Here is an 18,251-nt window from a genome sequence, read left to right as displayed (position 1 = left end):
TTATGCGATGGATATATTTCTTTTTTCTTCTGAAATTTTTTGTTGTCCAATAAACTTTGGTTTCATGTTTGATAATGTATAAATTTGACAAAAAAAGCTTAAGAACCTATCAAAACAAGCATGAACACATTGCTAAGTTTGACAAAATACAATTTTTTTTGTTTCATTTGATAGTGTTTTTTCTTGATATGTGATTGTTTCTATTGTTTGAATCACAATAATGTGATAAGTAATTCACTATGTTTGTATGAAAGACACGTTTCGTTTCCACCTCTATTGAAACTAGTTATATTGGTTTATATGGAGATTTCGATAGAAAACTAGTGCTTTCTCTTTTGTTATCGAAATCTACTACTTTCTCTTTTGTGGCAGCCACCTTTTTACCTGTTGCTGGAATCTCAAGAGAATAACAAGAGAATAATACGGTTAATATCAACTGATGCTCGTATCAATATTTGCTTCTTTGTATTTAACTCTTAAAATTGTTTATATATCCACTCAAATCCAAATCTAAATTAAATCTTTAAACAAATCCATGTTATTAAATAACACATAATTCTAAAATTTGTTTTAAAATCATAAAACCAATATCAAATGATTTGAAATTGGATTTTAAAATGATAGAAGCAATAACACTAAATTTGATTTAGATTTTCAAATCCATTAAAATATACAAACGATAACACCCTCTTTATTACTCTTTTATTTGCTCAATCTTCTGCCATGGGGTCGTCGTCATCATCACCATTCTCGTTGTTATTATCATCATCGTTGTTTCTACCGCTTGCATTAGCGTTCACAACTTGAACCCAAACACTCTGGCTTCTCTCTGCTCCATTGACCTCTCCCCAAGCATGTTGCTGTTGTTGTTGCCTAACGCTCCTCTCGTTTGTGTCAGCTCCACCGTCTGAGAACTGCCCCCACACGCTTCTCGTCTTCCCTCCTCCCCCTCCTCCTCCGCTTAACTCCTCTTCACATCCAGCAACTGTTTTGAGAAGCTCAGACTGGAGTGATGGGCAGTGTTCTCTCAGATAATCAAACCCATCTGATCTCATAACAGCTGTAATAACATCAAACATCAAAGTTTAGTACTCAGTTATGAGAGACATAAGGGCAATAAGATCATTTCATTACCAATGAGATTTTCCGCTGCGAATTTCAGACAAACTGATTTCAAGGCAGAAGCATTGTAACGGTCCGCAAGTGCTAGTATATTAGCAACGGAGTCTACTGATATATCCTTGCAGAGCACTGACTCGCACATTAAGCTAAGTCTAGGCAACTTGTACTTATCAGCAGCTCCTAACAGCTTTGCAGCTAATGTATCTGATGCTGATGGACCAACTGAAGAGCCAGAAGATGATACTGTCTCCGCATCTTCGATGAGAGCATCTTTGTATATGTAATGAAGCAAAGCCTTTAACACAAGAAAAACATCAAGAATCAGACAGGCGCTTACAGTAACTTCAAAAGGTTTAAGACAAAGTTATACCTTGAAAACCTTTGGTTCCATGTCTGTAACTTCGATATCACGCTCTTCTGCTTCTCCAATAACATCGAGAAACTCGCTTTCGAAGACGGGAGACCGAGCAGCTAACACAAGCCTGTGAGCACGGAACTTTTCACCGGAGACGTTGAAGGTTATATCTGAACCGTCCTCGTTCTCAAGAAGCATTCCGAAGTGAGATCCAATGTCAGAAGCAGGGACGTGGATGGAATGTAAGCGTGGGCAGTCTATTTCGGAGACCACAACTCCCACGGTGCAGTTGATCTTCAGACAGTCGTCCTTGAGATAATCAGATGCTTCTAGTAGAGTTCTTCTAAAAAAGCGTTTGTATCCCCTGTAAAGAAATGGTGAAGTACATAGATGAATGAGTGAAATTAAGCAAGCGGAGAATAAGACCCTATGGTGTATTATTACAAAACTGAATGATGTCTTTTCATTACCAAACAGTTAACTAACTATGTATGGGTTCTTTCATAGTCCAAAACTACGTAAAGGCATCACCTTTAAGACTAGACAAAGGTTTATCTAAGAGTGAATGATTCCTCCGAAATTAAACAAGCAGAGAACAAGACAGTACGGTGGATTATGACAAACTCAATGATTCCTTCTCATTACCAAACAGTTAACTATGTTTTGGGTTCTTTCAGAGTCCAAAATCAGAGCCAAAGGCGTCACCTTTAAGACCAGACAAAGGTTGATATAACAGGGAACGATTCCTCTAATTAAACAAGCAGAGAACAAGATACTATGTTGGACTACTACAAAACTGAATGATTCCTTTTCATTACCAAACAGTTAACTAACTACGTTTGGGTTCTTTCAGAGTCCAAAATCAAAGCCAAAGGCATCACCTTAAAGACCACACAAAGGTTGATCTAAGAGGGAATGATTCGAAATTAAACAAGCAGAGAACAAGACACTATGGTGGATGATATCCAAAACTAAACGGTTCCTTTTCATTACCAAACAGTTAACTAACTATGTTTCTGGTCTTTCAGAGTCCAAAATCAAAAGCCAAAGGCATCACATTTAAGACCAGACAAAGGTTGATCCAAGAGGAAAATGATTCCTCTAAATGTAAACAAGCAGAGAGCAGCAACACACTATGTTGGATGATGTAGAAAGCTGAAAGATTCCGTTTCATTACCAAACAGCTAACTACGTTTGGTTCTTTAAGACCAGACAAAGGTTGATCCAAAAGAGACTGATTCCTCTGAAACTAAATAAACAGATAACAAAGACACTATGGTGAATGATATACAAAACTGAATAATTCCTTTTCACTACCAAACAGTTAACTACGTTTGGGTTCTTTCAGAGTCCAAAATCAAAGCCAAAGGCATCACCTTTAAGACCAGACAAAGTTTGATCTAAGACTAAGAGGGAATGATTCCTCTAAATGTAAACAAGCAGAGAACAAGACACTATGTTGGATTATTACAAAACTGAATGATTCCTTTTCATTACCAGACAGTTAGTTAAGTATAGTTGGGTTCTTTCAGAATCCAGAATCAAAGCCAAAGACATCACCTTTAAGACCAGAAAAAAGGTTAATCTAATAGGGAATGATTGCAGATAACAAGACACTATGGTAAAATGATATACAAAACTGAATAATTCCTTCTCATTACCGAACAGTTAAACTACGCTTGGTTCTTTCAATTCCAAAATCAAAGCCAAGACAAAAGTTTGATTCACTCAGCGATGTAAGAAAAATACTAAATTTTCAATCCCAACTTTCAATCACCAAACCCTAACAACAAAAAATAGCTAAACACAAAAATCACCAAGAGACGAAGAAGACGAACCACATGCTCCCACGATACTTAAGAGTATAAGGCCCACTCTCAAGAGCACGATCAAAATGACTATGAACCTTATGCTTCCCTTTCCCACTCTGATCCAGCAACGACAGCTCGAACAACGCCCTCACATCGGTCCCATCGCTAGCCAACGCAATAAAAACAGAGACGTACGCCGAGTTATCCTCGGGATTCTTGCCGTCGGGGTAGAAGTAGATGGCCCACTCGTACCCGCCGACGGTGAACGTGTCGCTCGCGATGTGTTTCCCGATCCCGATTCCTTTGGCTAGAGAGTAGCCTTTGATCGTGAAGCTGTGGGATCCGTTTATGGTTTGCGTGACGGAGAGGGAAGTCGTCGTCGGTGGTGACGGCATCCTCGGGAACTCTCGTTTGGTCCTTTTGTGAATTTTTTTCTGATAAGTTTTTCTGAGAAAGTAATTTTTTTTTTTTTTGATTTTTAAATGTCTAGACGAACGGTCCGATACGGTCCAATGGAGTCTCCCAGTTTAACCGACACTTAACCACATATGTTCGATTTGACCAAAAAAAAAGTTCTTTTTTTTTTTGCTAAAATTGGTTTCGTAAATATTTAACTTAAAAACCAAAACATAATTTTTGTAAATGTTTTTTTTATTAATTTGGGATATATCTCAAACCTTTGAAGGAGTCCGACTAATATTCAATTAAAAATACATTTTAAGGATAGACTATTTTCCGAATAAGCAAATGGGCCCTAAGCGTAATTTTTTTATAACAAATAGATCAAACTTGAAATATATTGGCATTCAGGTCTGTCTTTTTACCACCTAACCACAAAAATTACCAAAAAATATAATTTAAAAAAAATTGTAATGAAACTATGATAATCATAACCAAAAAAAAACTACAATATAATTCTTTTCCATGGAAACAAAATTAAAATATGTACTTCTTCTTGAATTAAGATAACATGTTATTTGATCAAACATTACTTCAATTAAATGTTTCTGATAAGTTGAGAAATATAAATTGATATATGTTTTTTTTGGTATTTTAATGAACCAGCAAAAAAAAATTTGGAAAAAAATTCAATTCATTATTCTGGCTACTAATCAGCTCTTCCGATGTGGTAGTTTGAACGGTTAAACTCTCTTGAGCTCTCTCTCTACATTTATCTAGCCTACACAAATTAATTTATCCCTAATTTCTCAATTTTCCATTTCATGCCGATCACGATCTCTCAAGAATGAGTGGTGATGATTTATGTCGAGTCTAGTGGATATATGAGTCAGGAGAAAAGATGTACGTATATGAATGTGTGGAAGGATATTGTTAGTGCTTAGCACTCTCAGTAGGCACGAAGGAGGCAATGAATGTAGATTTGGTTGTGGGTGCGGGTTAGCTTATCCAGACGGGATCGCTCAAAATTAGAGTTCTATTAGTTTGAAAATCATTAAAAAAAAATGAGAAGAAAGGTTGACACTTCTAAGCTGATCAACTCATCAAGAAAGACCTATTCATCTGCTAATATGCTGATAACATTTCAATATTTTGATTCATTCCGAATTAATATGCAATAATGAGGCCATCGTAAAGAAAACATTATTAGTTAGAAGTATGATGTTTTAAATTTCATAAATACATATATAAATAAAATTTTGGTAAAATAAGGAAGTGAAACGAAAGGGAATAATGTTGTGAAGAAAGGAGCACGACAGACATGAAGGTTGGTTAGCTTCCAAAGAACTCCACACGAAACGGTCAACACGATTCTTGTGCCTCTCCTCCCTCAGACATAAACTTACACATATACGTACTTACACATCACACATACGTACGTACGTATCCATACGTATACGATACTTAATCAGATGATACGACTACACAATTTGTTATAACTAATCATTGTAATCGGACATTTTACAAGTCTTTTGATCATACAGATAGCCTCCAGCAGTCTACCATCAACTATGAACGAAACCTAGCCATAACTGGAACATGAGAATTGAAAGTAAATGTCATCAGGTCTAGATATCATTTTATATACACAAACGAAGTGCTGTAAACTCATGAGTATATGCTATCAGATGCTAATTTAAATTGCATCGACAGGCTTAAACTCCAAGTTGTTGTACGATTGCCTTTTAAAAAAAAAAAATTTGTGTACTTCATGTATTTTCAGTGAAATATAAGTATAGTGTTTTTTACTCTTTTCCTAGCAATTGAGTATACTTTTGGGTTAGATTTACTAAGTTTAACCTAAACTAACCATCCAAGTTATAATTAATTAACTTCATTTAATAGTACCCTGCCATGCATCTCATGTTAACAACTTCCAAAAGTTTTCCCTTTTTGGAAACGTTTATTAGTGCTCATCTTTTATGATTAAAAGATATTAAAAATAGGGATTCCTTGTATGATTTCAGACGTTTATATTTAACGTACGCATTTCAGTAAGACGTTTGTCAGACTAGTGCTAATTAAGATATGTCATAAGCATAACTACTAGTATCTAGAACTTTAAAATTTAAGAGACGACATATGAAAATAAGTATACAGTAATGAATACTAGCTAGTAGCAACACACACAAACACTCTCTTTGCACGTGCATCTACCATCACACCTTCTTCCCATTTATACTCTCTTTCTTGCACCTAACCATACGTTTGGTATAAAAAGAAATCGCATTATAAAAAATTTAATTGCATACATTGCTATTATTATATTATGCTAATATTGATGATATTCCAATAACAAGAATATTACTTATATTTAATTTTAAAATAACAACAAGGAAAAAAAAGAAACGATTACCCCATTCACCTCGCGACCTCCCTCATGAAACAAACGTGGCCTCCTCCGTTTTTCTACTTATATACCCACATTTATACTTCTACATAAACACTCATATATAAATAACGTACATTTATCGATATTATTAGTTCACAAGTACCTCTCATCAACTAAAGCTAATTAATTAATGCTGATTTGGTTATGGCTGATCAGCAGCGATCTGGCCACAACACCTCAGATTCTCGCCGGAAATTAGCAGCCGGGAGACGAACCTCACAACACAATACGACGTCATCATTATCTTCCGGTGGAGGAGCCATGGCGGCAGCTGCAACGACGGGGACAGGAACGGTCTCGCCTTGTGGGGCTTGCAAGTTCTTGAGAAGGAAGTGTGTGAGTGGATGCATTTTCGCTCCACATTTCGGGTCGGACCAAGGAGCGGCTAGGTTCGCGGCGGTCCATAAGGTATTTGGAGCCAGCAACGTGTCGAAACTGTTGCATCATATTCCGGTGAACCGTCGTCATGACGCTGTAGTTACGATTTCATATGAGGCTCAAGCTAGGCTCTCTGATCCTGTGTATGGCTGCGTCTCAACTATCCTTGCTCTCCAACAACAGGTGAATTTCATACGATAGAAGATAAAAATATCTAGTATATTAGCTTTTAAATGAACAAACATGATATTATTCAATGAGACTTCGAATTTTGTTACCTAGTATAGTTTGTAACGGTTAAAGTTGCGATGTGCGTATATTTGAAAGTTTCAGATAAACAAAAATATAAAAGTAATAATAAAGATAACACAGAACATTTACAAAAAAAAAAAAAAAGATAACATAGAAGCTTTTTTTTTTTTGAAACTAACATTAGAAGCTTTGATATATTACAACACAAGAAAAGGTAAAATTTTCAGTACTTTTTTTGGGTCTAATTAAAAACTTTCAGTACTTTTGATTCCCCTTAATTTGTTGGTAGGTTATTTTTATTTCTTTGACATCATATACATGTTTTCCGACCTATAAAAGCATATACGTTAATTCTAACTTTTGACAAACAAAATTTAACATATTTTTATTCATCTTTCCTCAATAAATAAAAGTAAACTTATAAGTTATAACCATGAAAATATTAGGTGGCCTCGCTACAGGCGGAGTTATCACTGGTGCAATCACAACTAATAAACAGTAGAGTCGCAATGGCCAACGTTATGCAACAACAACAAAATCATCACCAACAACATCAACAACTAGTCGTTATGCAACAACCTGAATACTCCAACAACTCATCCGCCTCCACCACTCTTGCCGGAGCCGCCATGAATAGTTTCACCGCGACGGCAGAAGCAGCAGCAGCCGTTAGCTATGACGTCATGGCCCCGGCTAATTTAGAGCATCCGTTGCAGCATGTGCCACGGCATCAACAAGGTAGCGGAAATCAGCATGAGGACGAGGAAGAGAGTGGTACTGAGTTTTCGTTGGCTGCGGGCTCGACGGCGTTGGCTGCGGAGGTTATATATCCGGCGGAGGGTTTTCACCGGATATGAATATATATCACTGGGACTGTCTTTAAGTTATATATATATATACCTCCCTTTAATGTTGAAAAAGATAATAATATATAGTATCTACATACGTACGTATACGGTATACCAAATATATGAAGACTTGATGTGAAATATTTGAATGAGATATATAACTAGATTATTGTTTTAGAGGCTAACAAATTATTATTTTTTATTTATAAAAGGCTAAATTAATTCACTATAAAAGGAGATTTTTTGGTTAAAGAAAACGAATTTATAGAGGTTAGAAAGTAGTTAATTAGGTTAAAGAAAACGAACGTGAAAATTTAAGAAGAATTACATGTGTAAAAACTAATGTGGTTTTATTCTGAGAGAATTTAATTTAAAATTCTCTCTTTAACTTATGTGTTTATATGTAGTATAGGGGTTGCATTTGTACCATCAATTTTACTTTAAATAAAAACAAAAGGTAATCTTCCATATATATTTTGCAATGCTCACTTTTGTAATACAGTTTTGGATTGGTTTTAAAAGCATGCATTGCTACACAACTTGTACAATCTTCTATTAGTGCAGCCAATCAAAACCGTTATATTTGCTAAAATGATTTATGAGTGCTTCTTTCATAGTGATTAATCGACTTGTAGGAGGTATTAATTAGACGATATTGATTCGTAGCTCTCATACTTAAAATCGGAGACGAGAAAGCAATAAAGAAAACGTGGATGATTACGTGATTAGTTGGATTGCAGTTGTAATTGGTTGGATTGTAGCTGTATAAACTTTGCTGTAAGATTTTATGATATAACTTATAAATGATTTGGTTGTAGATGTAAATTTATTGATGTAAGTTTTTTTTACAGAGATTTTTACATAGTTATGTTGGTTGTAGGCTTGTAGCTGTAAGTTCTTAGATGTAGATATTTTAAAATAACACATATGAAATATGTGATGTATATATATTTAATTATTTTCTATTAATAAAAATAATTTATATTAATAAGCAAAATAAAATTATCAAAGTTATACTATTATTTAATGTAATATATAAATGACATTTAAGTTTTTGAAATTTTAATTTTTATAAAATTATCCAAAGGTTATTTAAAGTTATCTATAAATTTCTAAAATTATAGCAAAAGTTAGTATCTAAATAGTAATAAATTATACCTATATTATCACATCTATTTGATACTGTACATTATTTTTTTCATTTTACATATGCTACAACCTAAATAAAAAAGATGTAGGATTGTTTTGCCTAATTTACATAAGAAAAAAATTATTTTAATAGCTTTAGAAATAAAGCTAAGTCATGATTCACAAAAACTAGTAAAATTTTGATATATGCTTTAAATTTAAAAACTAAATCTAAATCATTGGTAAGATTTGATGATTTAAATCATATTGAGATGAATTTCAAAGCAATAAAAACCGAGATATTTGCTAAAGGATTTATGAGTGCTTCTTTCCTAGTGATTAATCGACAAGAAGGAGGTAATAAGAAAAATCCGAGACGAGGAAACAATAAAAAAAGAGGTAATAAGAAATCCTAAATGGTATTAAGCTTACTGAGAAGTCTTAGATTTTGAATGGTGACCAAGAAATGAAGATGAACATTTAATTTTTTTATTATTTCTAAAAACTATCACCACCACGAGAAATAGTTTTTCCTTCACATTTTTTTATAGGAATAAAATAAAATCATTCTTTGATAAATTTGAAAAGAAATAAACATTCATTTTCTTTCCTGCTATTTTATTCTTCTAAGTTTTTTTTTTCCTATTTGTTCTTGCCAGAAACGTTACCAGGCTTATACTATAGTAAAATTATAAGAAACCCTAAATAGTACGTGAAGGTATCGAGACCTCGCCTCGCTTTTATCTCTACCTTTCTGTCCGCGTTTCAGACCCGAGGTAGGTAATTTTCAGTCTCTTTCTTTGCTTCATGTGTCTTGAACTATTCCAATTGATTGTGTTAGGTTTAAAAAGAGATGACTAAGAACGTGAAGAAGGCGACGCCAGAGTTCGCGACATCTCAAACGATCGTGTGGTGGGACATGGACAGCTGTCCGCTCCCCAATGGTTATGACCCAAGTCGGGTGGGTCCGAGAATAGACACGGAGTTGAAGAATCTAGGCTACAACAGTCGGCTCACCATTGGCATTGGTAACTTGGAAGGAGTCCCTCTTGACTTCCTGAAAGCCCTCTCTTCCGGTGGAGTCGTTATTAAACAGCTTTCACTAGGTAATAAATCAAATCTCTCTCTTTAAATATAGACTTTTTAGGTTCACCAACCAATAGAAAATTGTCATTTTAGATCTAGTATCTTTTAATTAAGGAAACAAAATAACTTGCCAAATTATATTATGCTTTTAAAATAAAAAAATAAAAAATTAAATAAATAAAAATAACAATAGTTCTAAAAAAAGATTATTTAAAAAAAAATAGTTTAGGGTTTACCCAAGGGTTTAGGGTTTACCCAAGGGTTTAAGGTTTTCCCAAGGGTTTAGGGTTTAGGATTAGAGTTTAGGGTTTAGTGTTTTGTTGACAACATTATTTTTTTTTTGAATTCGTTTTTTATATATTATTTTTATTTATTTTTAAATTTTATTTTGAAAAAATAATATAATTTGCCAAGTTATTTGGTTTCCTTAATTAAAAGATACTAAATTTAAAATAACAATTTTTTATTGGTTGGTGAACCTTTAGGTTCACCCTAGGGGGTGAACCCAAGAATAACTCTTAAATATATATATATTTAAAAAAAAATAAAAATAAATAAATTTCAAAGCACCAAATTTTTAAGGTTTAGATTATCAACTGGCATGTAGGATCCCACATGAATGAGGATGTGCTTGATGCTTTCTATTCGAATGTACCTCCGTTGTCAATGATGATCATAACTGCCGCCCATGCCGAAGTATTGGGAGATGTCGTTTGCGAGTTTTATAATCGTGGCTCCTGTTACAATCTTCTTCTGGCTTATCCAGCCGTTACCGAACATGCAGACCCAGAGCCTTCATCCCTACTAGTCGACAACTGTGGTGGACAGTTGGTCTGGGATAGGCTTTGTGTAATGACCCCCCACTCCCACCATCTCCACTTCTTTCTCCAACCCCACCACTTCCCCCTTCTTCTCCACCATCTCCACCTTCTTCCCCACCATCTCCATCTTCTTTAAAGTTTGAGAAAGAGAGAGAAGAAGGAGAAGAAAGGAGAAAGCTCACCTGAGCTCGTCGCCGGAGCAACCGTGCGCCGTGATCACGCTCAGCTTGCCACCACCGATAAACACCCTAGGTAATCGCCGGAAACCTCATTCCTTAAGCTCAGTTTCGTTTCCGTTTAGTAAATCGCCCATAACTTCCTAACCATTGATCATCTCGTGCATCCAAGGCCATCACCGTGTTTCTCCCGTCGAGACGAAGCCGTAGACACCAACCACGCCTCAATCGGAGCCCGGACGAAGCCGCACGCGCCTCCCGAAGATTCGCCTCGGCGCGCGCGTGAAACACACGCGCCGCCGCCGTCCGCCGGAGCCACCACGAATTCCGGCCACTCGCCGCCGTCTCCGACCAACGTTCGCCGGAGCTGCCGTGACCGACCACCGTCCGTTCGCCGCCGAGAAGCTGCTGCCGCGTCGCCGCGTCGCCGCCGTCGCCGCTATTGATTTTCCGGTAAGCCGCCGCGTCGCCGCCTAGCCGCCGTCGCCGCCGGTGACCGACACCAAAGCGGGTATTTACGGGAAAGTCAACTCGCTGGTCAAAGATTAATTATTTAATTAATTAATTAATTAATTAATTAATTAATTAATTAATTAATTAATTAATTAATTAATTAATTAATTAATTAATTAATTAATTAATTAATTAATTAATTAATTAATTAATTAATTAATTTTGGAAATCGGTTAGGAAAAACCGGATTAATTAATTAATTAATTAATCTTTTACCAGCGGGTTGACTTTTCCGTAAATACCCGTTTTAAACCGTTCGAAAGGCGTCATGACTCGAAATTTTGATCTGATTTCAGATTTGGAATCTATTTGAGCAGCTGGATGAGTTCATAGATACCACTCCTTATTATTGCTAAGGTGAGGGTCTATTCCCGAACTTCTCGTACACAGCTTAGGACCTCGAATAAATATAATTTATTTCTAATGTGTTCCGTCTGTGTGAAATCGAGTCTATCATTGCTTGTTTAGTTTTAGGTTCTTTGCATAAACCGGAACTAGGGGGTTAGAGGATTCAACATTGATTGTTTCACTTAATGTAAATTCTTAGCTAGGATTGTTTTTGTTTGGAGACGGATACAGAGACGGACTTCTGTATGCCGGATTGTATGGAGGTTACCGGTTGAGCTTTTAAAAATATTTTAGGTCAAAATATTATTTATCGCATAAAAACCGAACGTATAGGCCGAAGAATCTCATGCCTACTATTTGGTTACAATAAAACTATGTCAGCTCGATTTTATATCATGATTTAGCAATTTAAAAATTAATTATGGTTATGAAAAGTTTACGTTCACGTGTCAATCATATCTATCTTCGATTTTTTTTTTTCCTTTTTGTATCGTTTATGTTATTCCTATTTCAGACTTTCGGTTTATATCATATTTTATATTTCGGATGTTATCGATGTTGGGCTTTTAGGCCTTTTGGAACCGTATTGATTTTTATATTATGATATGAAGATTATTATTATTTGAGTTGTATTATTATTTTATTTCCGCTTTTATTAATTTATTATATTTCGAAAGTGGCGGGTGTCACACTTTGCTTACTCAAAGGTGGTTTCTCTTTCTATCTATCTCTATCTCTATCTATCTACACTTCCAAATGAGCTAAGCTGTTGTTGTTTGCCCCCTACAGATCAAGGGTCTCCCAACGATGATACGAGAAGGCAGGAGACAGGCTGTGAATTGCATTATTGCGGATTATGCGAATTTTCTTCCCCCGGATTTGATGATTTCGCCACGCACCTCACAACTGGCCCACATGAACATAAGGTAAAGGCATCCTTTGCCTCCTCTAAATTTTATGTCAGTACAATTTTTCATCCTCTTAATCTCTCGTTTTCCTTTTGATTATCTTCTCCTCATCAAGATGCATGAGTATCTTAGTTACCTTGCGGAGAAGCGTCTTCTTGAAGTAGAAAATTTTAAGGCCCTTGAGCTTGACGAGGCAAGTTTTTTTTTTTTCTTCTTCTTCTTCTTAATACAAGTGTGTTTTTTTCCACATAGATCTCTGACTCCCGATGTTGTGAAATGTACAGTCTTATCTTGAAAAAGTGGAGGCAGAAAGGCAAGAGTTTACAGAGTTTGCCAATTATTTTAAACGTGATTCCGATACTCCCAAGCCTAAGAAGAAGGCACATAGGTTGAAGAATCCTAAGTTGCAATCAAAGGAAGTTTTTTTCTTCACCAAACATTATATCCTTTCTTAATCAAACCTGATTTCTCATATTGTATGATTGATCGCAGGGAAAAAAATTCAAGGTCGCCCTTCTTTGTAAGTCTTCCTTCTCTCTAGAAAAGAAGTCTACTGCCAAGCCCAAGAAGCTATCAAAGGCAAGTTTTTCTACCAAATCTACTGATTTCTCTCATTAACAACTAGTGACTAACAAAGACATTTTACATCTCTCATTTCCTTTGGTTTTGCAGTTGGAGATTGAAGAAGAAGCTGAGTGTTCCCTACCAAAGAATGCTCCTACCATGTCCTCTTAGACATATACCTTATTTTTTTTTTTTGTTAACCATGATGGGTTCAGGCTTTCGGGCTTAATCCCCCCTGAGCTCGGAACCAGCCTGCGTCTGTATCCACCAGGGGGCCTAAATCATTCCGATGGCCGGGGCTCGAACTCGTGATGGCGGGCACCTCAGCCGAGGTTCCTTTACCACCAGACCACGAGGCCCGGTTAGACATATGCCTTTGCTTTATCTTAATGAAATAATATAGTCGTCTCTTGTGGTTGTTTTTAACTTTACGCTAGCTATTACTTTTATCAACTCCTTGTTAAATTTCATACATATAACTGCTTTGTCTACATGCTCGATTAGTGTTCTTGTCGTCTGGTGATTACTATACCGTATTCATAAAATAATTAGGGTTGAAACATTAGGGTTTTAAAGGTTTGCTTGCTTGATAAAATTTTAGGCCGTTCACAAATTGGGCTTTTTCCCGACATCTATATATTATTAAAAGAAAAGTACCCATTAAAAATACCCCTTAGTTTTTAAATTTAATTACACTTCCATGCCACTGAGAATTAAATTGAATTTTCTATTTTAATGTTTGTCCTTTTCGGTTAGATTAATGTGTTTTCCTTAAATAAATTTGAGTTAAATGTAATTAAATCAACTTTAAAATACACCTATATTAACAAACTATCGAAACAAATATTAACAAACTATTGAAACAACCTAAACTATGAAAAACAATTTAAAAGTTAGCTTCCACGCTTTTGGTCTTATAATACGTATATATTACCATATATAAACAAAATTAATGCTTATTACTATAATTTACCAATAAAATTTTTTGCATATATATTAGACGTGATTCACTTATGTTCAAACTTTTTTTATTATAATTTTTTTTGGAATATTATCATCATTTTTTTAATAAAAAAAGAATATTCCAGCAATATCAGCTTCATATTTTGAATATAAAATTAACTTTATTCCCATGATTTTAGTTATAATAGACGGGTCAATTTATATCCCTTCCAATTGGGTTTTTAGAATAGTTGTAACTTTTGACCTAAACGAATAATATACTAATAATACATTTCAATCATACAATTAAATATGAAAGAAATGTCAATATAAAATTTGATCAAACATAGTATATATATATATACATCCAATCTTTTTGTAAATTTACATAACTGCTCCAACACACATTTAATATATATATATATATAACACGATACATTAACAAAATATATGATATACATCAATCGTTACATAAACATCCGTGCGGTCGCACGGGTCAAGCTCTAGTAATGTTTTAAATTAAAGAAAAACTAGATCTCTATCCGCGCGCAGATTTTTGTTTTCATTTATTTTTATATAAATATTTTGTTTTCAATTCTAAATTGGTATATATTATAATATATGTGTCTACCAGTTTTAAAAACATAATTAGTTTACGGTATATTTTTTCATTGAATAGATTGTTTCAAACTTTCATATGTATTTGTATCTTTTTCTATATATATATTTTCGGATTATTATTTCATTATTAAAATCGTAACTATATATATAAATATTAGTAAAATATTATTTTATTGTCATATTCAAAAATATTGTAACATTTCACAAACTCATAAAGTTTTTTAAAAATTAAATTTTTCGCTCCATAGATTTATATTATCGAGTAAATAATTAAACATTTAGCTTTTGTTTAATTTTTAAAATAAACTATATAGTTTAAAATTTGTTTTCATTGGTTTAAGGTAGTAAAGATTAATCATTGTTAGATAATCTGATTTTTGTTATTTTAAAAAAATCTTTATAATTTTAAAAGTTAACATCGACAAATATTTAAATAATTAACATATGGAGGTATAACATTACAACATTAAATTATATCTATTTAATTTATACTATATATAATTTCAATGGATCATCTATTGTTTAAATCCAATTATAGATAGTCCAATAAAAAAATTTGGTAGGCCCAAAATTTAAATAATAAGATTATAGATTAAATGTAACATGATTTTCTAAGAATACGTCTTTTAAATCTACTTTTTTTAAAAATCACACATGAATTAAGGTTGTGACTTTTGTTTTAATATATAACATGGTCCAAAAAATTGAATTAAGTTAAAAAGCAGACCCAACGATTTGGTGATGCCCCTTTGCATACACACAATTTGATCCAATTGGTAAATTTTTGCTTTCATCTTTATTAGTTTGTTCACTTGCCATGAGAGTGTCGGTTTTGGGGTAGTTTTCAATAGATTGTTGAGACAACCACCAAGCACCTCCTCCTTGAACCAAACGACACATAATGAACCGGACTGGTAGAATAGAGCCGTATTAACTTTAAGCAACACGCCTTGCTCCAAATGAATAGGTCTTTTATTGCTAACCCGCCTTCCCTCTTTGGCTTAGTGATTACTTAATTCCCACGAGACTCTAGCATTGTGGTGCTCTTCCACATCTCTCTTCCAAAGGAACACCCCACAGGGAGAGTTGATTCTTTAAATAGGTTGCATGGATATTTATTTAAATTTCAGATATACCTTATATGGAGTAGGGAACGGTGCATAAGACGACCTATAGTATTGTGACCAATCTTCATTACTGATTTGCGTTTGAGTTAAAACGTCCGTTTCTAAATCGCGGTTGGAATGTGTTTTGAACTTGATGCGTACTTGAACTGATCTCTAGATCCGAACAAGCGTCAAAACTAGAATTGCCACTCACACAGTGCCGGTCCAACGGTTTGTACCACCCAAAACCAAATTTAAAATTTATGCCCTTATATATATTTTATCAAATACCAATCTTTTTCCCCCATAAACAACTATTCAGCTTTCGTTATTTTGATTTACTAACTTTTCTACAGTCAAAAAGGAGGTTGAAGAAGCCTAAGATGCAATCAATGGCAAGTTTTTTCTTAACCAAACATAATTTTTTTCTTAATCAAACCTGATTTCTCATAAACAACTATATAATTGCAGGGAACAAAATTCAAGTTTGCCCTTCTTTGTAAGTATTCCTCTCTAAAGAAAAAGGCTACTGCCAAGCCTAAGAAACTATCAAAGGCAAGTTTTTCTAACGAATCTGATTTCTCATAAACAACTATGACTAAGACATTTACATCTCTCATTTTGGTTTGCAGTCAAAAAGGTTGGACATTGCAGAAGAATCTGAGTGTTCTGTTCCAAAGCATGCTACTACCATGTCCTAGACAGGCCTATTTTATCTTAATGAAATAGAGTTATCTTGTTGTTCTCTAAAGGCCATTACTGACTCTGCATAATAGTTCGATTATTTAGTTTTTTCATTAGTCATCAAATGGTTCACTAATTTACCCAAAAATGTTCTATATCGTATGCTGATTATCGGCTACTATAGATGCTCAAACAGTTTTGATCATTCCCTTCAAATTCTTGAAAAAACTATGATTGATTAATACGATAGAAATGTAGATAGAAGTTACTTTATTACATAGGGTAGTGAAGACACAACGGACCAAACAAAAACTCTTGTATCTCTCTCTACCTCTCAAGTTCTCCATATCCTGCAATTTATAGCCAGACAACCACCATAGTATTCTCAGATCAAGAAACTCGTTTAATCTCAAATATTTTACAACCAAATATTATATTCCCTGAATCAGTTTGATCATAAAAGGCGGTGCAACATCGACTTAAAACTAACTGAGACTTGGGGAGATTCAAGTGTTGTTATGTTTAAACGAGAGGGACGAATAGAGGAAGCTGCAGGTGAAGGCGAGCCGTGAACCAACCCTCTTTAACTTGAAAAGAAGATAGCTTATAAGAAAGTTAATTAGGTTAAATTAGAAAACGAACGTGAAAATTTAAGAAGAATGACGTGTGTTAAAAACTGGTGAAAAATTAAGAAGCATGACATGTTAAAACTGATAAGTTGTTACCGTGGGAGTAAATTTATCAGTTTATATGTACTGTGTAGTATAGGGATTGCATTTTCACCATCATTCTTAATATATAGAATCAAAATGTAATATTCCATATATATTTTTTGCAAGGCTCATTTTAGTAATACAATTTTGGATTGATTTAAAAAGCATGCATTGCTACAACTTGTACAATCTTCTATTAACTAATCAAAGCCGATCGAGATTTTTTTTTTGTCGCTAACTTTTAGAGCCGATCGAGATGTTTGCTAAAGGATTTATGGAGTTCTCCTGTCATGGTGATTAATCGTCACATAGGAGCGATTAATACGATATAGATGTTTGCTAAAGGATTTATGGAATTCCCCTTTTTTTTAGAGGCTTGTTTGATATTGTGCAACGCTATTTTAAATCGCGTAAGGGTAATGATTCTCCGGTGTCAATAATGCTCATAACCACCGACTCTTATCTGCTGGATTCAATCACTCGCAGAATTTACAAGGGTGTCCTCAGTGGATACAATCTTCTTCTGGCATATCCACCAAGTAATGAACCTGAAGACCCACACCTTTCATGCTTCATCTCCGTTGGTGGAGAGTGGATCTGGAATAGGGAAAGTATATACTGAAAGATTCAGGGGAGCAGGAGACAAGAAGACCGGTGGACACAGGCTGTGAAGTGTTTTCTTGCGCATCATGCTTTAACGTTCCTCCTTTACGCAGCTTTGAAGATTTCATTGTGCACCTTGAGAGTAGCGACGAGCATAAAAAGATGGTAAGCATCCTCGCCTCCACCTCCTCTAAATAATTTATCATTTGTTATTTTCTAACCTCTCATTTTTTAATTATTTCCCCCACGTTTAGGCTGGATTGAGTAATGCTGCTATAGAGACGAGGATTAGGGTTGATGCACAAAAATTTGAGTCTCTCAAGCAATCAGAGGCAAGTTTTTCTTTTATTAAAAGAGAGTTTTAGGATCGTGATACAACTAGCTATGAATCCTGATGTTTTGTGAATATATCAGATTTATA

At 34.5% G+C, this 18,251-nt stretch overlaps 2 protein-coding genes across 2 annotated transcripts; one reads left to right on the top strand and one right to left on the bottom strand.

The window, feature by feature from the left end:
• Positions 1 to 498: 498 nt before the first annotated feature.
• On the bottom strand, positions 499 to 6,108 carry LOC106341048 (BTB/POZ and MATH domain-containing protein 4). Its single transcript, XM_013779870.1, has 5 exons — positions 6,104 to 6,108; positions 3,316 to 3,735; positions 1,493 to 1,841; positions 1,135 to 1,417; positions 499 to 1,060 (listed from the first exon to the last, which is right to left on the bottom strand). The coding sequence occupies exons 1-5, from the start codon at positions 6,106 to 6,108 to the stop codon at positions 711 to 713; spliced, it is 1,407 nt and encodes a 468-aa protein (XP_013635324.1). The 3' UTR covers positions 499 to 710.
• A 99-nt stretch (positions 6,109 to 6,207) lies between these two features.
• LOC106335820 (LOB domain-containing protein 20) lies at positions 6,208 to 7,794 on the top strand. Its single transcript, XM_013774482.1, has 2 exons — positions 6,208 to 6,700; positions 7,216 to 7,794. Exons 1-2 carry the CDS (start codon positions 6,284 to 6,286, stop codon positions 7,624 to 7,626), a joined length of 828 nt encoding a protein of 275 aa, XP_013629936.1. The 5' UTR covers positions 6,208 to 6,283; the 3' UTR covers positions 7,627 to 7,794.
• Positions 7,795 to 18,251: the final 10,457 nt, after the last annotated feature.

This window comes from Brassica oleracea, chromosome C1 (assembly GCF_000695525.1).
Source record: "Brassica oleracea var. oleracea cultivar TO1000 chromosome C1, BOL, whole genome shotgun sequence".
NCBI lineage: Eukaryota > Viridiplantae > Streptophyta > Magnoliopsida > Brassicales > Brassicaceae > Brassica > Brassica oleracea.
Note: the sequence above shows the minus strand (reverse complement) of the source record. Positions and strands in the feature narration are given on the sequence as shown.

Excerpts from the sequence above, each read along its gene's own strand:
- LOC106341048 (XM_013779870.1), bottom strand. Across the intron at positions 1,418-1,492 it reads TGGAACCAAAGGTTTTCAAG|GCTTTGCTTCATTACATATA; the intron begins GTATAACTTTGT and ends CTTGTGTTAAAG. Across the intron at positions 1,061-1,134 it reads CGCAGCGGAAAATCTCATTG|CTGTTATGAGATCAGATGGG; the intron begins GTAATGAAATGA and ends ATGTTATTACAG.
- LOC106335820 (XM_013774482.1), top strand. The coding sequence starts at position 6,284 with ATGGCTGATCAGCAGCGATCTGGCCACAACACCTCAGATTCTCGCCGG. Across the intron at positions 6,701-7,215 it reads TCCTTGCTCTCCAACAACAG|GTGGCCTCGCTACAGGCGGA; the intron begins GTGAATTTCATA and ends TGAAAATATTAG.